This window comes from Elephantulus edwardii, unplaced genomic scaffold (assembly GCF_000299155.1).
Source record: "Elephantulus edwardii isolate Elephantulus edwardi_28Jun2011 unplaced genomic scaffold, EleEdw1.0 scaffold00202, whole genome shotgun sequence".
NCBI classification, from domain to species: domain Eukaryota; kingdom Metazoa; phylum Chordata; class Mammalia; order Macroscelidea; family Macroscelididae; genus Elephantulus; species Elephantulus edwardii.
The window spans coordinates 2225399-2250519 of NW_006399952.1; the positions used below are offsets into that span (position 1 = coordinate 2225399).

At 35.9% G+C, this 25121-nt stretch overlaps 1 protein-coding gene across 4 annotated transcripts in view; it reads right to left on the reverse strand.

The window, feature by feature from the left end:
- RIMS2 (regulating synaptic membrane exocytosis 2) overlaps positions 1-25121 on the reverse strand; it is a 629796-nt gene that overhangs the window by 302899 nt on the left and 301776 nt on the right. For 3 of the 4 annotated variants that reach the window (XM_006897149.1, XM_006897151.1, XM_006897148.1), the window contains 6 exons: positions 19588-19655; positions 17636-17755; positions 13273-13372; positions 12371-12494; positions 8311-8357; positions 5844-5956 (listed from right to left, as the gene is read on the reverse strand). In XM_006897149.1, the coding sequence (XP_006897211.1) occupies positions 5844-5956; positions 8311-8357; positions 12371-12494; positions 13273-13372; positions 17636-17755; positions 19588-19655 (572 nt within the window). Of the gene's footprint in view, positions 1-5843; positions 5957-8310; positions 8358-12370; positions 12495-13272; positions 13373-17635; positions 17756-19243; positions 19453-19587; positions 19656-25121 lie in introns of all 4 variants that reach the window. The other variant, XM_006897150.1, reaches the window with a different exon arrangement.

Here is a 25121-nt window from a genome sequence, read left to right on the forward strand (position 1 = left end):
GCCTCAAGTTGCAATACTGATCCAGGAAGTATTAAAAGAAGATGGAAGGAATATACTGAGTCATTGTATAGAAAGGAATTGGCAGATACAGAAGAATTGAATGAAATGACATATGAGCAAGAGCCTATGGTGGTGAAGGAAAAAGTTCAAGCTGCTTTGAAGGAAATATAAAAAAATAAGGCCCCAGGAATAGATGGTATACCAATTGAAGTATTTCAGATAACAGATGTTGCCCTGGATGTGCTCACCAAGTTATGCCAAGAAATCTGGAGAACAACCACTTGGCCAACTGTCTGGAAGAGATCTATATTTGTTCCCATTCCAAAGAAAGGTGACCCAACTGAGTGTGGAAACTATAGAACAGTGTCATTGATTTCACATGCAAGCAAGATTCTACTGAAGATTATCCAAAAACTATTAGAACAGCACATCAGCAGAGAATTGCCGGAAGTCCAGGCTGGGTTTAGAAGGGGTCGTGGTACTAGGAATATTGTAGCTGATGTTAGATGGATCTTAGCTGAAAGCAGAGAATACCAGAAGAATGTCTGTCTGTGTTTCATTGATTATGCAAAGGCATTTGACTGTGTGGATCATAACAAACTGTGGCTGACTCTGAGAAGAATGGGAATCCCAGAACATTTGATTGTGCTAATGCGAAAGCTATACTTGGAGACCAAGAGGCAGTAGTCAGAACAGAGCAGGGAAACACTGCATGGTTCAAAATTGGGAAGGGTGTACGCCAGGGATGCATCCTGTCTCCATACCTTTTCAACATGTATGCAGAGCAGATTATCTGAGAGGCTGGGCTCTATGAGGAGAATTATGGCATCAGGATTGGTGGAAGATCTATTAACAATCTGCGTTATGCAGATGACACAACCCTGCTTGCTGAAACTGAGGAGGACCTCATGCACTTACTGCAGAGGGTCAAGGACTGCAGCCTTCAGTATGGACTTAGGCTCAATGTCAAGAAGACAAAGATTCTCACCACTGGACCAATTGGCAGCAATAGGATGGATGGCGAAGTGATTGAGATTGTTCATAGCTTCAGTTTGCTCGGCTCCACAGTCAACACTCTTGGCACCAGCAGTCAGGAAATCAAAAAGCGTATCACGATGGGAAGGTCTGCTGTTAGGGACCTCTCTAAAGTACTCAGGGGCAAAGATGTCTCTCTGGAGACTAAGGTGCGCCTGATACAGGCCATGGTCTTTGCAATCGCTTGTTATGCATCAGAGAGTTGGACAATGACTAGGGAGGACAGAAGGAGAGTGGATGCCTTTGACCTGTGGTGCTGGAGAAGAGTACTGAATGTACCATGGACTGCCAGGAAAACAAACAGATTCATCCTAGAGAGGATTAAACCAAACTACTCCTCAGAGGCAAGGATTCTGGGGCTTCGTCTGACATACTTTGGACATGTTGCCAGGAGGGACGGGTCCTTGGAGAGCGACATCATGCTTGTGAGGGTGGAGGGACAGCGCAGGAGGGGAAGACCCTCTATGAGATGGATTGATTTGGTGACTGGGGTAATAGGGATGGGTGTGTCAAAGGCAGTGCGGTTGGCACAGGATAGAGCAGGGTTTAGGGCTGTTGTGCATAGGGTCACTATGAGTCACAAACAACTCAACGGCACATAACAACAATAACAACATGGGCAAAATCGTCAGTAATCCAGGAACCATCAAAAGAAGATGGAGAAAATACATTGAATCATGGTACCAAATGGAATTGGCACAGAAATATTTCAGGAAGTACCATAGATCAAGAGCCAATGGTTGTGAAGAGAAATGTTCAAGCTGTTATGAATGCACTGGAAAAAATAAGAACCCAGCAATCAATGGGATACCAATCAACATGTTTCCAATGACAGACGTAGCCCTGGATTTATATCCTCAGTAGTCTATGCCAAGAAATTTGGAGAACAGTTGCCTGGCCAATGACTGGAAAAGTTCAATATTTGTTCCCATTCCAAAGTAAGGTGATCCAACAGAATGTGGAAAATGTAGAACAATATCATTAATATCACACACAAGCAAATTACTGCTGAACATAATTTTAAAATGGCAAAAACAGTACATAAAGAACTACCAGCAGTTCAAGCTGACTTTAGAAGAAGCCATGGCAACAAAGATATCTTTATTGATGTCAGATGGATACTGTCTGAAAGTAAAGAATCCCTGATGAATGTCTGTTTGTGCCTTAATGACTATACATACACATTTATTTGACTGTGTGGATCATAACAAATTATTACTATCAATGAGAAGAATGGAAATACCAGAACACTTAAATTGTGCTCATGCAAAACTTACAGCTAAAATAAAAAGCTGTTGTGTGACTAGAAAAAGGAAAGATTACATGGTTCAAAACGAAGAAATGTTTGACTCATGGTTGTATCCTTTCCCCATGCCCATTCAATCTGTAGGCTGAGCAAACTACTTGAAATGCTGGACTCTATGAATGTGGCTTCAGCATTGGAGGAAGACTCATCAACAATCTGAATAATGCAGATGATATAACTTTGCTGACTAAAAGTGAGGATGACTTGAAGTGCTTCACTGCAGAAGATCAAAGACTGCACCATGCAATATGTATTGCATCTCAACTTCAAGAAAATAAAAGTTCTCATCACTGGACAAGTATGTGACATCATCATTGGTAAAGATTGGAACTATCAACAACTTCATCTTACTTGGACCCAAAATCAATATACTTTGTACCAGCAGTTAGGAGACATAGAGATGTATTGCACTGAAAAAATCTACAATCAGGGACTGCTCCAAATTAATGAGGAGCAATAATATCAGTTTAAGGACTAAGATAAACATGATTCAGGCCATGGTCTTTTCAATCATCTGCTATGCATCTGAGAACTGAACAATGAGTAAGAATGACAGAAGAATTGATGCCTTTGAACAATGGTGTCTTGGAAAAGTACTTAACATCCCATGGACTACCAAAAGTATAAACAGGTAAGTCTTTGAGAAGGTACAACAACAGTACTTCTTAGAAATACACATGATAAAGCTTCATCTCACATACGCTAGTCATTTTGCTAAATAAGGCTATTCCTTGGAAAGGGACAGCATGCTTGGGAAAGTGGAAGGGTGGTGAAGGGGAGGAAGGCTCTCAACCAGGTGAAACGACACAATGACTTGAGCAATGGGCTCAAGTGTGTCAGAGATTGTGAGGATGGCACAGGATAGGACAGGGTTCAGATTTGTTGTTCACAGGGTCACTATGAGGCATAACTTGATTTGACGGCACCTGACAACAACTTCCCACTGCCTCACTGTGTTTCCATTTCTATTCAGTCCTCTTTCCAAATTTTTTGAGATTGATCCATCCTGAGCAAAACTACCCTTGTGATCCTTCATGAGTGGCTGTTCTGAGAAATATGCACCTCCCTTGTTAGTACAGATTTCTTAATGAATATCATTTATAAAAACATTTTATGGAGGAAAATTTGGTAGTCAATATAAAAAAAACTTAAAGTCTTTCTTTTTTGTTTATAATAATAATTTCACTTTTAAAGAGTGATCTTGACAGATTTTTTTCCTAACAAAAGTATGTAAGACTTTAGTCAAAGATTACCATAATATCATCATCATGGATAATAATAAAAAACTGGAAGCAAATAAGATATAATAATTAAGATAAAATTGAGTATTAAACTTAATAGCATAGTTTTGAGGGGTACTTTTAAAAGGAGGGGAAAAAATCATATTATTTTCCTAAGTAGGCTCCAAAGTATTTCAATAATGGTATTATTCTAATTTTATTTATAAATTTATATGTTTATAAACAAGTATCTTAATGGCAGGATTACAGGTAAGTTTCATTCTTTTTTTCCCCTATACTTTGAAAGTTTTTCACAAAATAATATGCATTATATTTTCAAGGAAAAAGTGGCACCTATGTATGTAAAATTTCACAATTTTATATATGAAGTTAAAACTATTCTGACAAATATTATAAAAGCCACCTGTTTACTAACAATATGACACTAGAATATTCCTTCCAAATCATAAGAAAATGATAAAACAAGAATCTTTTTCAGTTACATTGGCATGTACTTTTTACACATACAATTTAATGACATTCATTGCATTCTTTACTGTTTCTGAGGATTCCTATCTAATCTTTTAAACTGTCACTGTCAATTTTGTTCCAAATAAATAGTTCTTAATACCTTTTTTGCCATAACAGTTTTGTTTTTTTTTTTTAATTTAGGTTGTTTAGTAACATAGAAAAAGAAATGCTCAATTTCAAATGCTGAAATCCCTCAATTCTTCCTCTCAACCTCTCCTCTTAGTCCAAATTCACATAGGGCATTGGATTTTTCAAATGACGGAAGTACTAACTACTTACTATCAAAATCTAACTTCTACCCATCCTCCACCAAGTAAATGTTCACATAGATACTAATATGATCCAGTCACCTGGAGTGCTATTTAAAGGTAGACTATGTGATGAGGTCCTAAATAATAACTGCATATATGGGTACTTTTTAAGTTGGTAGAAGTAAATATATGTTTGATTCTTTATATCAGTATCTTTGCTGTCAATATGTATATAAGAATAAGTGGAGAAATACTACTTATTATTGAGAAAAGGAAAAAATTCATTGTCCTCAAATGAAAAAGTACTCTGTTTATGAAAAAGGAAAATAAAAGAATAAGGAGAAGAAATTTATTTCAGTAAGACAATTAAAACATCCTAAAAGAAAATCTCATCTTCTTCCTTAAATAACCGGATGATTATTTTTGTGATCAAAATATTGCCAGTAAAGAGATGATGTCAAATAACTTTTCAATCATTTTAATAATTTAGGTTTCCATAAATTTCATGTATCTCCTTATAAATAAACTAGTAAAAAACAAGCACCTCTCCCTCTGTCAAAACTGTAAGAAGAGAAACTTCATAGGTTCTTCGACTAAAAGCTTTTTACTATTTCTCTTAAAATATAACCATGAGAATAATTTAATTATAAAATTTTTCAATTGAAATCTAGTGCTAGAACTTTGAACCTAAATAATTCTTTAATATCCATAAAATTTCAGTTACCTTAAGTCACCAATATTACTGGCAATATTAAGCAGCATATTTCTAAAATGTAATTTAATAGACTTCAATGATATGATTATTTTTAAATTAATTATGAGATAACACCAGAACAAATATTATAATCAATTTCTGTTAAATGTGCTTTGCAAAATGTTAAATGCTAAAATTTGCAGTTTTGGGTTTGTTTTTTTTAACTGGTACATAATTTTTAAACTTACTAAAATATGCTCAAATTAAATATCATATAATGAAAATCAACTGGTGTTTTGAAAAATCTGTGTAATATTTCATCATTTATTTGGTTTTCTTTATTGACATGATTAACTCAGAAAAGCATTCAGACCCCATATTTCCTTAAGATTGAAAAGTAGGGAAGAATATAAATATATTTGCTTTATCTTACATTTCATCTTTGAATAGCATAAAACTTTTCTTTCTCTTTAAAATATAATAGCTTACACTCATTTAAAGGCATAGAGCTACAGTTTGACCTGAGATTCTGGAATAATATTAGTAAGATTTAGAGTAATATCTTGGATGTCATCATATTATCTAACTCAGTGAATTCCAAAAAGTAACTAATAAAAATGTTCTGTCCTTAACAATCAACATAAAGTCTAAATGAATTACATTATTAAAAATGAAAAAGCTGATGGTTAGAAACATAATTATGTTCAAGGTAGAAGACAGTTTGCAAAAAATTAAGTGGTTAATAGTATAAGATAATAAATCTACCTGACATTCCAGAAAAATGAATTAATTTAGTGATTACTTACTGAAAGCTGTCCAGATAAGAACTGTGGGACATCCCTCAACATGCCAGGACTCATGGGAGAAGTAACGGAAATAGAAGGACGATCCATTTTTTGAGATTCAAATGAGCTAGAACCTGAAATGATAATTGTGAAAAAGAATAGTAACAGTAATTCTTCACCAGTATTTAACAATCTTCTTTTAAAATTAATCTTGATATACTGACATGTCATAAAGACCATGTTCTTAACCTCAATGGTACCGTATTTTTAATGTTAACATATTTTATAATGTTATAATATTTTAAAATTTATACCAATTTGATATCAATGTTGTTGTTGTTAAGTGGGGTCCAAATTAAAAATATGACCATATATTAAAATACACTGGAGAGAGAACGAAAGACACCCAAGAGTCAAGGACTCTCCTTAATAGGGTCGCTATGAGCCGCCTGCAACTTGATGGCACTTAACAACAACACAACAATTATAGTACAGAGTAATACTATTTTATAAATAAAAGGAATATGTACTTATACTATTATGGTCACCATTTTCTACTGACTATATTATCGAGACTAATGACCCGGTTTTTTCAATTGTGATCCCATCATTTAAAACACACACACACACATATGTATATATCCTCAAAACCACTTCATACTCCTGCTCTCAATCTCAAAGTCCTTTCAGTGGCTTATAAAGCCTGTGCAATTTTGCTACCCATTACTCTTCTATCCCCTCTTCAGTTGTCCTAGTTGTTAGGTGCAACAGTCAGCCCTGACTCATAACCCGAGACACAGAGAAAGAAATCGCATCAGCTCCTCCCCGTCCTAAGTCCATCCCAAGGTCTTCCTTTCCTCCTTTGACCCTCTACTTTTTGAAGCCTCATGTCTCTTTTCCTATCCTACCCTTCTTCACAACTATGCAACTATACTGGTCTCTTTGCTTTTCTTTAAACTAATTAATCCCGACCAATCTATATGCCTACCTTTACTCTCTCTGAAGCTACATAAATGTATTGTTTAATAGAGTATGTCGGCTTAACATGAAATACTACTCAAAAGTATATTTTAAAAATATTTACATGGTTGACATTGTTTGAACTCATAAAGCTTATCTAATCATTTCACTAATATTTTATGCTTGAATCAAAATAATTATTTCCTTCCCCAAAAATTTAAATGAGAAGAGATGTAATTACCCACTAGTATTGCTTCTAAGCATCCCCCCAACACTGTACACCTATATTGGGTTAAATCCAATGCTGTTGAATCATTCTTGACTTCTAGTGAGTCTTCAGGCCTGGGAGAACCACACCATAGGAAAGCCACCATATGACTTTCCTCTTCACAAAAGCAGACCGCCAAATCCTAACCCTAACCCTAACCCTAACCCTCCCATTGAGCTGTTAAGTTCAAACCACCACCGTTTCAGTTAGTGGTGGAGTGCTTAATCACCGAGTCATCAAGAGTGGCTCGTGAGGAGACGTGAGGGTGACCAGGTTGTGACATCTGTCACCCCATTGATCGCCAGGGTTGATTCGGCTGATCTGGCTGGTGGGCATCGATCTCACTGATCCACGTGCGTCCGTCCTAAAGCTGCACACTCAGTTAGGAGGATAACCATCCCCGGTAGAAGGAAGACCGTCCTTCCATCAAGGGTATATGAGTAGCTGCGCTCCCCTGCTAGAACCTCCAAACAAGCTGTCAGGAGTGCTTATATGTAAAATTATAAAGTAGTAAAATTGAAAAAATTGAGGAAAATTTTTAGAGAGGTAAGCCTTTTGTGGCTGAGGAATATGTTCAATATTTGTGGTCATGGTAATGGTTTCAAAATAGAAGTCAAAACTTAGAAAAATTGACACCAAGTAGGTTTGTTTTTTTTAATTTTCCCATAGTAAATCTTTTTTAAAAAGCCACAGCAATCAAGGTTGTGTGTGTGCGCTTTTCTTTGAAAAAAATGTAAAATATGACAGAATTTTTAATTTTTCCTTTACACATGTGAAAAGAACAAACAAGTCAATCTTGAAAAAGTGAAGCCAGGGCATTTCTTAGAGCAACGATGGTGAAACTTCTCCTCACACGCTTGGGATATCTTGTCATGGGGGAGCGTGTAATTCTTGGAAAAGGACATGATGCTTTGAAAGGTTGAAAGCCAGAGAAAGTGAGGAAGACCCTCTACCATATAGACGGACATAATGACTTTAACAACGGGTCTGAAAGTCTCCGAGATCATGAGGATAGCGCCTGATAGGACAATGTTCAGATGCTCACAGGATAACTATGAGTCATGTTGACTCAATGGCGCCTAACAACACAAACATAAAACTAAATTTGCCATTTTACACAGACATATTCTAGATAACAATACTATTATATGTTACACTGTACCAGTAAAGAAAAGACATCACTTGATCTGTAATAAATGGCATTTGATCTGTGAGAAATGGCATTATTAACAATATCTTCTTCAAGTACATGAAACTTACTGGATTCCAGTTGTGCATGTGTGCTATCAGGAATTCTGGGTATATCTCTGAAATGATAGCAAAACAACACAAGAAACTATTTCAACAATCAACACAACCATTCTTTTCATGATTCTCAACCCATTAAAATTGAACAGTGTGAATATTAAATTGCATTTAGAGCGATACTACTTAAAACTGAAATAAACTGTTGTTAAGAGCTAATAAAAGCCTTTGAGTTAACTGCAATTATTTAAAATTATATATCATTCTTAGGTATTTGCAGAATATTTAGAAACATGTATATGGGCAAACAATGAATTTTTTATAAAAAGTGAACTGGGACAGGGAAAAAGGAAGAAGAGGAAATAAAATGTGCAACATTAAATAAATGAAAAGCTAACATCACTATAAATGTTCATTAAAATCACAATTAAAATAAAATTTTACTTATAAAAAAAATATGTATACTTTATTTTGCCATAGTACTGTTATCCATTCATAAAAAGGTCTATATTCAAGATATGCTTCAAAGATACCTAATAAAATGTCTCATAAAATCTTAAATATTCAGATACTATTATTATTAAAACTTTTAAAATAAACTTATTGAGAAATATATAAACTTTTTTCCTTGAAATGCCTAAATTTACATTTTCACCTGTATTTACACTCAAAATAAGTGTATGTTTGTGTTTTATTTGCACCAGAAGAGGTAGATATGAATGGTTAAGAACATGTAGAAAGTTAATATAAATGCTTGTAAATTACTGTAAATATAAAATAACATGACTTGATGCTTTTTTAATACCTTAAAATAGATTTTACTACCAGGGTCAGTCATTAGCAAATCTGAAGCTGTCAAACAAAAGTCCAACAACTCACTGCCTCCAAGTTAGAACTGACTGATAACTGACCCTCCAGCAGGTTTACAGAGGCTGTAAAATTACACCAGAGGAGACAGTCTATTGTTCTCAAACGCACCAGTTGGTGGATTAGAACCATGCGACTCCTCACCCTTAGGCCACCAGAGTTTTCTCTGAGACTGTCAGAGATCATAAACTGGGAAAGGGGCTTTGACTCTCTAGGGAGGTTCTATGATGTTTAAAGAGGGACAGATGGCTCCCATATCAAAAGGCATAATTTGATGTAGTGAAAATAATAAGTACTTGTTCACTACAGATAAGGAAGCACAAGTCAGTCTGCACTTACCTTCCTTTTTGGGTAACCCAACAATGCTGAATACTATACCAAATCAATTCACTAAAGTGTATCATAATACAGAATTTAGGAAAGCCTAACTTAAAAACTGATGTAATTTCATGTGCCAGATGCAGGAGCAGGGAGTGAAGGGGAGAGGATAGTTAGGGTGAAACCACTGGGAAGTTTGGTGAGTGAAGGGATGGGGGAAGCAAATGGAGAGGATCTGGGAGAAAAGACAGGGGTAATTATGGTCAAGGTCCAACGGTGATTGATCTTATAAAATATAGTGTATGAAACACAATCTGAATGAAGAATAATGTAAAATACGGTGTATATAAACTTGATAATGAACAAAATTTAAAAAATGTAAAATAGAATGTATATAAATTATTGCATGAAACACAATGTAAATAAAATATTGTATAAAACACAATGTATATGAATGAAATAAAACGTAAAGGAATTATTATATGAAAACCAATAAAAAATATTTTTAAAAAGTTACCAATATAAGTCATTTATTGAAGCATAAAAAGAGATTAAAGTAATCATTTCCTAAGTAAGTTAGAACTGGATATTAGTACTTTCCAACATAGAACAATTTCTCTAGCCTCCTGTCAAGAATGCTCATAACCCAAACACAAGTTTAATAAGTGTCAATTATTTTTCTATTTAATTTTAAATGTATCCTTTATTTTGGATTAGAATGTAAGCTTCTGTAAAGGAAGTGCCATTGTGATGATACTTAATGAGTAATTTTAATATTGTTGCTGTGTCCCATTGAGTCAGAACCGACCCAAAGTTGACCCTCTGGTGGGTCTTCAGAGGCAGTTAGATGCCTGGGAGGAAACTGCCCATCCTCCCACAGAATGGCTGGTGGCCTCGAACTGCATGCCTTCAGGATAGCAATGCAGCTTCTTACCACTAGGCCACCAGATCTATAGATATAGCTATAGATATAAACAGAATCAAGTATCATATTTTAAGAATTATGTCTATAATTTATGTGGTTGTTGCTGTTAGGTGCCATCAAGTCATAGACGACTCATAGCGACCCTATGAACAAAAGGCCCGAATACTCTTCATACACAGAGTTTCCAGAGGCAAGCCATTTCAGAAGTGCATGCCGCTCCTGCTTCCAGGCTTGTTTTAGTTGGGAAGCTCCAGCAAGCACTGTCCACCATGGGTAACCATTACCACGTCTGGCACATCAGTGTCCCAGCTATTATTTACAGGGGAGCTATAATTTATAGTGGGTAAGGAGTTGCTCTGTAAACCCAAAGGCAAGCAGTTCAAATCCATGGGAGAAAGATGGATGATATCCTAACTAGACAGATATACCCTGAAAACCTACTGAACAATAATCTATGACTGTATTGAGTGAGTGAGAGAGGTAATCAATTATAAGGGCAAACAAACACTACTCCAAAAATCATTGCCTTTGGGTTGGAATACATAGTAGACACTCATGGGTTTCTGAGGATGTAAATTGTACAGGAGTGTTGGAGAATGTTGGGGAGGAAGGGAGGGCCTCTGGCCAGGACATATCACTCCACTCCAGATAAGTGCAAGCCTCCCAATGGCCATTAATACGGGTAGAGAAAGCTCTCTTTTGTTTGGTGGTACCAGCTTGAGAAAGCTGGACAGATGGCTGCTGCGACTGTTGAGCTGGGAGTCGTCTGCACAAGGCTGAGGTTCTCCTATCCAATCCGCATGTCCTATATCTGCAAGCCCACCCTATCCTGTCTTCCAGTTTACTTGCTCATATATAAGTGTGCTGCAGCCCCCAATAAAACTGAGCTGGATTAACTCTCTGATCGGCTCCCGGAGTGGTGTGTCTCCATCGTGCTTACCCCAATTAGGGTGTCACTGCTCATTGCCAGCAAACAGACAGCAACACAGAAGGAAACATTCCGTCTTTCTCCCTCAGAAAGACAATACGATTTGAACCATCAGAGAGGAGCTACCTTTGATAGTAGCACACCTCTCTACAGAGGTGTTACTTTATTTTCTGTATATTAACTAACCATCCTTAAAAATCTTCTGTTTTTTCCTTAAACTGTTCCAAATATCTTGGAATAATAAACCCTTTTCTCTCTTATGTTGAAACAGTCATCATGAAAAAAAGTTCAATTCCTAAAATAGATACTCTTAATTTTTATAAAATAGGCCACCATAGTTCATAAACCTATTTTAAAAGTAATTATCATTATAATAAATACATGAGACATTTATTCCCTAAGCTACTACTGCCTTCAGCCATTTACTAAGTTGCCAAGATAATGAAAGTAATAAACACTTAAAATATCTCTTACTCATGAAACTCCTGGCTGCTGAATCAGAATCAACTCAGAGCGGACCCTCCCCTGATTTTCTGAAGTGTTAAAATGTATGGGAGGAAAGTATCCATCTTTCTCCTGCAGAGTCTCTAGGGGATTTGAAACTCAAGAGACACACAACATCTGGGTTAGCAGTACCCTTCTCTCAAGACTTCCCAAAGAGAGCTCATCTTATTCTTTTGCTAAGAACTATATATTCTAGTGAGAGCTCTGGTGGCCAAAGGGTAAGAAATTGTGCTACCAAGGCAAAGACAGCTGCTCCACAGGAGAAAGCTGGGCAATCTCCTCCCACGTGATGGATGTACCACCTCTGAAAACCCGCTGGAGTGTCAGCTATGAGTTAGTTTTGACTCAAGAGCACACACAATGTCAACATATATTCTAGTATAATCATATAAAGATACATTATATTTGGTAGAAGGCTTTGCAAGAAAGGAAAAAAAAGAGTGTTCCCAACAAAAAACTTATTTCCATAAACCAAGATAATCATTATTGAGCAACACATCTTCATAAAAAGATAAAGTACTCAACCAGCTTACCCAATAGGCCTTGAAACAACAAGCTCCACTTGAGGTTCAGGTTTGGACTCCAGAATGATGTTGTATACTTCTTCAAATGTGGCTCCTTGTAATAGCCTTCCATTCCATTCCAACACTTCATCACCTAGAGCGTGTGTCAGTAACGACAACCTTAGAAGCTGATCCCATTAAAGGTACATAAAACAGAAGCAATTTTAAGCTTCAATGAACTCCATGAAATAAAGTCAACATTATGGAAATAGAAACACTGAGAACAGCTGAAGGAGCATACATTTTGATAACTAGGGCCATCATTGTTTCACTCAGTGGGAAAATTCTAACAGGACAAGGATCTGAGAAAATACATTTAAAAAAAATAACTCAAACTACAGCCCACCAAATGATAAAAGTTAGCATTAGGTGATATTTTAATAGAAATATTAACTATACACAACAGTCAGAATTTGGTGTTGCTTTGAAGATTTCATAATTCTATTACTTTAGATTTTTTTAATATGTATGCAGCTGAGCATTTTGCTGTCTTCAAAGACTAGCTGTGGCCTAAATTCTCCGCTAAAAAGTTTAATAATTAGCATCTTATAGACTCTTCTCTAAGGCACTAAAAAATTCTCCAATAGGAACCAGCATCAAGGATTGACTCATTGTAGGAAATATGCATTTAGTTATTCAGTTTGTTTTCTAAGCAATATAGGATTTAATAAAAAATGCAGATGAATAGGGGGAAAGGCTAATGTTAAATATTGATTAGGATTAGTCATCAGTAAATATAAAAAATTATTTTATGAATGAGATTAAAGAAACAATCATAAAATTCTATTGAGTGAGTGTTTAGTAATTAGCTAAAAGTTTAGTTTTCACCAAGTTTAACAATTCAAAAATATTAAATATCAAAGTAGACATACCTGGTCTAAGATGTCCTACAGTATCAGCTAAACTTCCTTTCTTTACTTTGGTAATAAATGCACAAAGCCGACCTGATTCTGTCATCTTTCCTCCTACAACCTGTTTAAAAGAGGTAAGTATTAAAATAGGCTTATTGTCAGAAAGAATATAGCTGAAGATTCAAGTTAAAAAATGTCAAGGCAATTTACAACTTTAACCTTTTAATTTAAGCTAATGAACTGATAAGAATTTTGTTGATTACATAATATTGATATACAGAACTAAATACATGCTTTAAGTGTGGACTCCTTTTACATATTCTCAGTGTTTTCGAGGTTAATTCATTACTTGTTGAAAGGCGAGCACTGGTGGCTTAGTGATAAGGAGTTGCTTGAACAATCAAATGCATGTGGTTCAAATCTACTAGCTGCTTCATGGAAGAAAGATGGGCAATGTCCCCCCTGTAATTTACTCACTCTGAAAACATGCTATGCAAGGTCTCAGTCTGACTAAAAGGTACGTAACACCACCACCACTTGTTGAAAATGCTATATGCTATAGAAATAAATGTTAGGCAATTTTATCTTTATTCCAAAATGGTTTGTCAGTGCTAAAAGAAAAATCAAGTGTTTGTAGCTAAATGTCAAATACCACTACAAATATCTGATTTTATGACTTTAAATACAATAAAGAACCAAAATTTCATTCTTCGTTATCTTTCAGGTGCATTAATAAATATACCTTTCTTGAGAAAATGATAAAATATGTTTTATTACAAAATGTCTTTAACTTCATCAGGACAGCTAGACAGATCATTTGAATTCCAACTCTACTGTGATAAATATCTATGCACTTGATTACCAGCTGAAACACATCAGTTAAAACTCAATCAGAGCTGCTTTGCAGATGGGCATAGCAATCTGCTTTCAAGGGGTTAGTTACAGCCTTGAAAATTGTATGGAGCAGTCTCACACAGGTAAAAAACACCTAACTGGCTGAAATTTCCTTTAGAACTTGAAAAACGAATGTTAGCAACATTTCTGTGAAGTCATACTTGCACCTGCAAGATGTTGTTGTTGTTGTTATGTGCCATCAAGTCATTTGCGACTCATAGCGACCCTATGTACAACAGCCCTAAACCCTGCTCTATCCTGCACCAACCGCACTGCCTCTGACACACCCATCCCGATTACCCCAGTCACTGAATCAATCCACCTCATAGAGGGTCTTCCCCTCCTGCGCTGTCCCTCTACTCTACCCAGCAGGATGTCCCTCTCCAAAGACCTGTCTCTCCTTGCAACATGTCCAAAGTATGTCAGACAAAGCCGCAGAATCTTTGCCTCCAAGGAGTAGCGTGGTTTAACCCTCTCTAGGATGGATCTGTTTGTTTTCTTGGCAGTCCATGGTACATTCAATACTCTTCTCCAGCACCACAGCTCAAAGGCGTCAATTCTCCTTTTGTCCTCCCTAGTCATTGTCCAGCTCTCTGATGCATAACAAGTGATTACAAAGACCATGGCCTGTATCAGGCGCACCTTTGTCTCCAAAGAGACACCGTTGCTCTTGAGTACTTTAGAGAGGTCCCTAACAGCAGACTTTCCCATCACAATACGTTTTTTAATTTCCTGGCTGCTGGTGCCAAGAGTGTTGACTGTGGAGCCGAGCAAACTGAAGCTGTGAACAATCTCAATCTCTTCGCCATCCATCCTGATACTACCAATTGGTCCAGTGGTGAGAATCTTTGTCTTCTTAACATTGAGCCTTAATCCATACTGAATGCTGCAGTCCTTGACCCTCTGCAGTAAGTGCACGAGGTCCTCCTCAGTTGCAGCGAGCAAGGTTGATAGATCTTCCACCAATCTTAACGCCACGCGTCTCCTCATAGAGCCCAGCCTCTCGGATAATCTGTTCTGATACAGGTTGAAAAGGTATGGAGATAGGACACATCCCTGGCGCACACCCGTCCCAATTTTGAACCATTCAGTGTTGCCCTGCTCTGTTCTGAGGACCGCCTCTTGGTCCAAGCATAGGTTGCGCATTAGCATGATCAAATGCTCTGGGATTCCCATTCCTCTCAGAGTCAGCCACAGTTTGTTATGATCCACGCAGTCAAATGCCCTTGCATAATCAACGAAACACAGATAGACATTCTTCTGGTATTCTTTGCTTTCAGCTAAGATCCATCTAACATCGGCTACAATATCCCTAGTACCACGACCCCTTCCAAACCCAGCCTGGACTTCTGGCAGTTCTCTGCTGATGTGCTGTTCCAGTCATTTTTGGATAATCTTCAGTAAAATCTTTCTTGCGTGTGAAATCAATGCTATTGTTCTGTAGTTTCCACACTCAGCTGGGTCACCCTTCTTTGGAATGGGAACAAATATAGATCTCTTTCAGTCAAATTTAAAAAAGAAACCAAACCCTGCACGGTTGAGTTGATTCTCATGCATGTCAACCCTGCACCAGGATTTTGAGACTACAAAGCCTAAGACCAGTGGACTCATCTTTTTCTTGGAGAGCAGCTGCCACTCTTTGAATGGCAATTGCAATTCTTTCAATGAACAGCACAAAACTTACTTATGCATCTACAGCTAGCGCTGATTTTTTCCCCCCTTGAAATCAGTACTGTGATTCTGATTGAGTGCCTCTCAATAAAATAGCAAATAACACCAAACCCCATCTGTTACCACCGAGTTGGTTCCCACTCAAAGTGATGCTCCATCAGATTGCTGAGGCTGTAAATGTTCACAGGACAAAAACTATTCATCTTTTCCCCATGAAATATCTGGCAGTTCTGATTAGTACCACGCCATGCTGCACTCTAAGCCACAAAAGCTCGTCTGTGGTAAGTAAAGCAAACAATACCAACTGACATCACTGATTAAACAAAATGGTTTTCTCTGGTGGCCTAGTTCATAGAGAACTGAACTGTTAACCTGAAGCAGAGGCTCTGGTGGTTTGAACTCATCAGTCAGCCCAGCAAAGAATGATGGGCAACGTCTTGTGTGATTTACAGCCTCCAAAACCAACTGCAGGGTCTCCCTTGAGTGTGTTCTGACTCAGCAGCACTTAGTAGTAGTAAAATGAGGACACTAAGTGAGCCAGCTCCAAGTCACAGCTGCCTTATGAACAGAATGAAATACTGCTGTCCCTTTGCTGTATTCACAATCAGTGCAATGCTTGAACCCACTGCTGCAGCCACTCTTTAATCCATCTCACACTCTGCCCCCTCTACCAAGCCTGGTAGATTTCCCCAGGACTTGGGCCTCCTGATAATGTGCACACTGGATGTGACACAGGGTCTCACCATCCTTGCTTCCAAGAAGCGTTCTGCCTGCATTTTTTATTTATTAGTAGAAACTTTCTTTTCTCTTTAATTTCTCTCATAATTTAGGATTGCAGTGTTAAAGAGCTTCCATGTAATTTTATTAATTTTTCTACTAGTTTATTCACAAATTCGAATACAAATTTGAATAAATCCTTTGAATTTCCCTCACCTCACCCCCATCAAATTGTGCAACCCAATGATTAATCCCCCCTTTTCCTCCACATCCCTCTGCTTCCAGCCTCTTCTACCCCTTCTGGGTCCTTATACTCATTCTACAACAGTTTTATACAATATTTATCCTTATGTGATTGAGTTAGTTCACTCAGCATAATGCTCTCCAGTCCCTCCCAAGTTAGGTAATAATTTACAAAGCTCTTGCTCCTGCGTGCTGCATAGTATTGGAAGCCAATGATACACTGCATATTTATTATCAACATCACAATACAAATAAATTATTTGCTCTTCCTTATTCTCTGTGCAACTTTCACATTATTATGAGATGATCAAGGCCCAGCATAGTCTTCACAGTGACAGACACATTCCTTATCATTTGAAAGAGAAGTTTTACAGATTTGTCCAATGCAATACATCTTTTGATTTCATGACCACTTCTTCTAAATTAAAAGCTACCAACTTATTCAAGACATATGCAAGCAGTGTTACACACATATATGTGTAATTTCCAGATTAGAAAATCAGTAATCAGAAAAGCTATACTTTTCTAGAATATAAATGTGGATATAAAATTAAAGAACAAATAATACATACAAAGAAAGTTTAAGCACTATATATTACTATTGTTATATATATAACAACTATTGTAACACAAATTATTTGCACCAACTTCCAGAAGGAGAGTTATAACATTACTATAACTACGGAAGCTTCTTAGTATTTGGAAAATTTCAAAGTTTAGGATAATCAATGCAAATATTTGGAAATTCTTTGAAGTAGGGGGAAATGCACTGAATTGGCATAGATAGAAATAGTTACTATGGCTTCTTCACTTCTGATAATCCTGTGGAAGGTATACAGAGCCAAATGTCAGTACTCACCTTTAAGCCAAGCATTGCTCCTGAATCTCGAGGCACACTTCCATCTTTTAGACGTTTATCTAATAAAATGCGACCAATTAAACGATCTCCATCTTTGGATGGCTGCCAGGTCACAGGATGCTGACATATTGCATCAACAAACAGAGAAATTAATGTATTTTTATAACAAATCACAAAAAATGTACAATCTTCCTAAATTTCAGAATTCCAAAGTTTTATGATTACACAAACCAATTTCAACTCCAAAATACTGATCAAAAAGACTTCTTAAATTAACCTCAGTTTTACAATTTTAACATTTTCCAAAATACAATTACTTCTAGTTCTTATATTGTTCTTACATGACCCAGAGTTATATAGTTTTACAATAATAAAACATTAAAAAGTTATGTACATTCTAATGTAATAATCTGTGCTGAGGTTAAAACGTCACAGGCAGGAGGGAGGACAGTTAAATTTGTAGGTAAGTAAAGCATTTAAAAATCAGTATTTCATTTTTAGACATTTTGTGGGGAAGGATTTGGAAAGATTTTTATTACAGAAAAAAACCCTTTCAGATCCTATTAAAACATGAAATTTCAACTCACGAAGAAGAACATGAAGACTTTTTTAAGAATAAGTTTTAGATTAAAATTGCAAAATGTAGCCTCATAAAAGTTTCCAATTGGATGTACATGGGACACATATGGCCTAATTAAAAAGTGAGGATAGAGTACATTTATCACTTTTTAGAAGTTAATTATTTAAAGTCTTTGATCTATTTAGAAAATGACACATTAGGTACTTCAGTGGCGTTCATTGTTAAGAATACAGAAAATATTCATAGTCTTATTTCATTTTCATGGCAGAATTAAATCCTTTATAAAGGCATCATTCTATTTTAACTGTATGTTAAATAACAAAATAAATGATTTGTGTAATCACAGTACTTTCCATGTCTACAATAGCATGCACATATTCATGCAAAATTTAGCAGGCAAAAGGCAAGTTCCAGTCAATCACACTAACATGATAAAAAGATTTTCCAAAGTCCCAGTCCCACTACACTAAAAGCAAAAATAATAAATACCGAAGCAGATGACAATGGTTCTAGCACTAATTAATACTACATTAAAATGCTGTGACAATCAAACAAAAGAGCAAAATGACAGTGAAAGGGAAAAAAGAAAAACAACTTTTTTCTGTGCAAACAAACCCAATTATCTCCCATTTGCCTGGGATTCAAGCTATTAATAATTTTAAATTTTTTATCCCAAGGAAAATAGATGCAAGCAATCAAATAAGCCAATCCAAAAATTCTTTATTATTTGTGGTTTATAATAACATCACAAAGTTCTTTCATGCGACCATAAGACAAAACCATTTCCTTCGTTCCTAATTTTTATTTTTATTTACTTGTTTATAATTTTTTGGCATGTCATCAGAGAATAAAAAAGAGCAAAGCAAGCAAGAGGGTTTTTTGTTTTGTTTTTCTTTTCTGCACCTTGAGAAATGCTACATTGACCTTTGAAATGCCCTGTCTTTTTATTATGTTTTGTTTTAATGAGTGACAGAGAGCAAACGAAGACCAAATGAGCAGGTTAAAAGGCAGGCTCACAATCTCAGTACCTTATCACTATGGCTATGTTCCTCGTTAAGGGTTGTGCTACTACACGTATCTACCCCAGAGTCCTTAATCTGAGGTTCAGACCATTCCAAATCCTCTTCCAAAGAGTGGCCACCAAAGTACATCATTTTCTTTTGTCTCTCAGACCTGGTGTGAGAGTCCGACAAAACTGCCTGCTCACTAGTTTTTCTTTTTCCCTTTTGACTGTCCCCTACAGGTATGGGGTAAAAATAAAAAAACGAAAATAAAAAAGGATACAAAAAAGAAAAACATGCAGAGGTATAAATAAAAAAGGAAAAGTGAAATGATAACAGAAAATTAAAGAGTAAGGCTCCACATGTCTCACCAAAGACATTGGGGATGCCTCACTGCTATGCCAAGACGTATGGTCCAACCAGTTGTAATCCATGTCTCCTGTGAGAGTCAGACAGACAAAAGAGTGCAGTAAAGGAGACGTTGAAAGAAAGGACAGACAAAGACATCATAAACATTTTAAACCGTGTGATCCTGTCTATCTCGGAGAACCTGGTCTGTAGCACTCTCTAAACATCTCGAGAGAGCACCAAGATTCTAAATGAGTAAAGCTGATAGCAGGTAGAGTATCAGGTTCATAAACTCTAGGTAAACCCTACAAAACAAAAGTTCTGCAAGAAGAGAAAAAGCTAATAAACAGAATAGAAACCAAAGAAGTTCCATATTATGACTAAAGAAATAGACTATTGACTGTTATTTGTGCTCTTCTTTTTCATGAAGGCCTACAGAAACAATTCTGTTCAGGTCCAAAGATTCAGAAGTTTTCATAAAATAAACGGTAGCTTGCCAATAGCTGTTATAACAAAATGCTCATCAGTTATATTTTGCCACTGGAATCTAGTATGTTCATTTTATAATGCTGAAATCCGCTAGATCAGGATGGTTAAGGGGGAAAAGATAATTGGTTACATAAACATAAATTTTAAATGAAAATGATAAAGCAGAATCATCCTACTTCTACTAGTGAAAATAAAATAAAATTTACTTAAATACAGTGAATTATGTAGTATTCTTTTGAAACCATTTTCAACGTTTTTCAGAAATTTCATCACTGTACCAACTGAATATTTACATTTAAAACCATTTTAAACCTGTTTATGCAATTCCAAGTTAGAATAGTAACAACTTCCCTAATTTATATGTTCCTTCTTTCTCTCAAATTTGAAAAAAAACCACCATAAACTTTTATCCATTTACATATGTACATTTGTATTTTTAAATTCTGTTCATAGTTTAATTTCTCATAGAAGAAGGCTTAAAACAATGTGACATGCTTTCAACAGAGAGGAGAATAAGCACAGTAAAAAATCACATGAAATACACAGCTGCATCAGGGGCATGGGGTTCTACAGGAGAGTACAGAATGCTGGAGAGGAAAATTAGATTTCATTTACATTTAAATTTAACAAGCTAAAGAACAAATGAGGGTACAGGCAGGTGAAAAGTGGAAAAAGAACATTCCAATAAGTAACAACTGATTACTGTAAAGAAACTGACCGAATAGTAGTATTTCTGTAATGAATGAGTAAGAAGATAGGGCTAAATGAGAATGCTGAGGCAGCCTAAATCAACTCTTTATATCAACTTTTTTATTAAAAGGGTCTTTTTGGTGCCCTAGTAAAGATATTGAATTTAATTTCTTAAACAATTTTAAGCAAGGCTTAAAGGCATGATCCATTTTCTTTTTTTTTAAGACGAGTCTAAAAATCATATAGAGACTGTATGTGAAAACTTAGAAAAGTTAAAGACGTTATAAATAATTCTTGGGAGAGACAATATGGCTGACGCAAAGGTAATGGCAGCATAGATAATGTTGTTGACGTTGTTGTTGTTGTTGCCATCGAGTCGTAGACGACTCATAGCGACCCTATGAACAAAAGACCTGAACACTTGTATAACTTGCATCGTTTCTCCAAACTCATAGAGTATCTGGAGGCAAGCTATTTCAGAAGTGGATACCACTCCTGCTTCCAAGTTTGTTTTAATCGGGGAGCTCCACCAAACACTGTCCACCATGGGTGACCAATATTGAATTTTACACTTCAGTGTCACAGTGTTGAGCTTCACAGCAACCACGAGTTACCTCTGTGCAGCAAGTGGACAAGGTTATATGTTGCATAAATGAAGAATGTTTTGGAAGTAGAAATAATAGCAGATTGAAAGACGGGGAGAATGAGTGGCTAATGCCCTAGTTTCTTGCATTCACTGAATGAAATAAATTTTAATCTCCCTTATGAGATGAAAAGATTTAAAGAGGGGCATCTAGGATTAGGGAAGGGGAAAGAAGGAATTACTTTCTTTCACAGAGAAAGCATTATGCATTGAATTCCAGAGATAATCTCTAGAAGAATCTTAGAATTGCTTAAATATTGTGACTAGCTATCAAAATATTCCATAGATTTCCAAGAAAACAAAAATGTCTTTACTGGAGAAAGTGAAGCCAGATTGCCCTTTGGAGGCAAGGATGGTGAAACTTTGTCTCACATACTTAGGGCACGTTCGGGACATCATGCTGAGAGAGGTGGAAGTAGATTACTGCCACAGTGACTGTAACAATGTTTCAGGTGTCAGATGGAGAGGTTAGCACAGGATAAGGCAAGGTTTAGAGCTTCTGTTCTCACTATGAGTGCAAGAAGACTGGATGACACATAACAACAAGAACTTATTCAAGTGGACACATAAGAAATTAATTGGTCATACTGTAATAAAGCTTGGCTAAGGGCATGTCTAAGCTGGAGATATCAATTTGGAAATTATCAACATACAATGAGGAGAAAGCCGCGTTATTCATGAAATGAGGATTAAGAACCCAGAATGAATGCCAGCATTCCGATTTTGAGTTGAGAGGGTGGGGAAAAGGGAAATGAAAAGAAAGAGAAAATGAGGTGAACCAAATAAAAGTTTGATAAAATCAACTGTATTGAATGATTTTTACACATCAAGTAAGATGGGGAACTAAAAGAGTGTGCTTTCTACTGAGTTGGAAATCTGAAAGGCTATCAGAAAGACTAGTTTAAGAACTGAGACCAGTGAGAATGAAATCAGATTCAATCCAAGTTTCAAAGGGAGAGATGCTGTTATTGTTACTGTATACCATGGAGTTGGAACCAACTCACAGCTGACCCACCAGCAGATTTTCAGAGGCTGTAAATTGCACTAGAGGAGACTGTCCATTATTTTCCCTTGAAGCATGCTGGTAGACACAACTCCTTACCAGAGAAAATTGTGGCTGGGCCAGTTACTCAGAGAGAACTCTCCAGAACAGCGTCATCAGCAGTATCTGGGATTCTGTTAAAAATGCAAATTCTGGGCACCATCTGAGACATATCCAGGAAAAAAATCTTGTTGCTGCCTAGAAATCAGTGTTTCAAATATGCCCTCCATGATTATGATTACATTTCTGTCTGAGGAGCACTATATATTCTATCACGTTACAAAGCTACTTTGTGAAAATGAATAAAGTTATGCCAACACATTAAAGGTAATCATAGAAAGAACACTAGTCTTTAAATTGTAAACAAGAATAGTATTTCACATCATTTTCACAGGACAAGGGTAAGAGTTGTACTTTCAAATTAAAGGCAAGAGATTTCAACCCACCAGGTGCTCTGCAGAAAAAAGCTGAGCAAACACCTCCTGTGCAATTTACAGCCTCTGAAAACCTGTTAGAGGTTCAGCTATGAGTCAGTTCCGACTCAACAACACACAACAGTAACAACACAGCACTCTATAAGAACTGGTCAGCCCATGGATACTTGTGTTCAAGGCTAGATGTCAAAATCTACAACCCATTTAACACATACTATTTTTTCACAACATGTCATAGGCACATCTGAATTAGAGACATAGTCTATAAATTTCAAATATTGGCTAAGCTGTATGGAGGCATGAAAACGGAACTCATAAATTATCTTCTCCTACTATGTTTGGACCTAGGGAAGCCAGAACTGTAGTTCCATTTTCTATAAATAAATAAGCTACTTGTTTATTTAAAGCCAATGGTAAAAATGTCTGTTTAATCAAGGGTTCTGGATACATGATAAGCACTCAGTAAACATTTGCTGAATAAGTGAAAATTAATGTCATTGCAAGAATTAAAATAATGAATATAGTAAATACACAAAAGATGTTCCTAAACAGTTAGTACTATTTGGATTTACAATATTAAATGATTAACACTTTTTATTTAATATTCTTCTTCTGTATAGCTCTACTGGGAAGAAGTTAGATAGTACAAGGTATCGATCCTTTAGTAGCAATACGAAAACATTTTGCTGGCCTTTCATTCTAGACAAAGAAACAGAAGATACATGATGAATGAGATGGAAAGTTTAGGACGAGGAAATACAATACTTAAAACAAAAGCTAAACAGATGGACTCTCCTACTCATAGAGTGGACAGAACAACATGATGGGCTTGAAGATAAAACAAGAGAAATTATCTAATCTGAAAAACAGAAAATAATATTTTAAAGAATTAAGAAAAGTCTCATCTCTCAAGGACTTTTCTGATGACACCACAAAAAGAAAAAGAAAGAAAGTCCTAATATCTATCTCACTGCAGCAGGAGAAATGGTGGAGGACAGGACCAAAAAATACTCAGAGAAGTAATGGCTGAAACCTTCTCCAATTTGGCAAAGGACATTAGTTCACAGATTCAAGAAGCTAAAGAAACTCTAAAATGGATGAACTCATTGATATCTGTTTAAGACATAATCAAATGTAAAACTAGTAATAAGAAAAATACCTCAATAGTGGCAAGAAAGGAATAATATTTCATTTGTAGGGAGAAAACAATTTATAAAATAGTTTTCATGTGAAAACAGCGGCACAAAGAAAATGGTACAATAATTTTCAAAGAAAGGGAAATACAAAAATGTCAACTCCTAATTCTAAATACAGAGAAATTGTATCTTTAGGAATAGTGAAAAATAAAGGCAATATCACATAAAAGAAGATGAAGAATATTCGACCCACCCCAAAATAATAACTACAGGAGGTTCTTGAAATAAAAAGTAAACTAAAAAAAGAAATCTGCAAATTTAAGAAAGTTTATTATAAGATATTAAGAAATGCAATATATTTTCCTTCTTTTGAGTGTTCTTTATCTGTTTCATGATTGAAGCAATGAGTATTCAATTGTCTTATTTAGTATTTTATGTACATTGAAGAAATATTTGACAAGTATATTATAATAGAGAAAGTTAAGTGAGTTAAAGGAAGTAAGATTTTTACGTTGTATTATTGTTGTTGTTAGGTCTCTTTGAGTCACATATGACCCATAGAGACCTTAGAATTAGTAAAATGTCAACACCAGTAGAATGTAAAAAGTTAATATGCCAAATATTACATAGAGTAATCCTTTTAAAAAATCTATGTAAACAGATGTTAAACAGTCCACAGAAAAGCCAGAAAAACAAACTAGAGAAATGAAAAACAATCAAAACAAAAATAAAATGGCACACTGAATACCTCTAAGAACAGATGTTGTTGATTGCCTTTGAGGAGAGTACGACTCATAGCGACCCTATGAACAAAAGGCCTGAAGCCTTTCAACAACTACTGACATTTATCAAAGTTCATCGAGTTTCCGAGGCATGATGTTTAGGAAGTGGATGCCACTCCTGCTAGTATAATGCAATTTTCAAATATAACCTTAATGTAATAAAAAAATGTTTTCTGTAAAGGATATTACTGAGACTTGCAGGTAACAGATAGTCTTTGTTGAATACCTTTCTTTGTTTTTCTTTATGTTTTAAACAAATAAAAAGCATTTGTGGCTTCTTGGTCAAGCTACATAGTCTTATTTTCACAAAAAGAAATCTGAATTTATTAAATAAAGTAGGT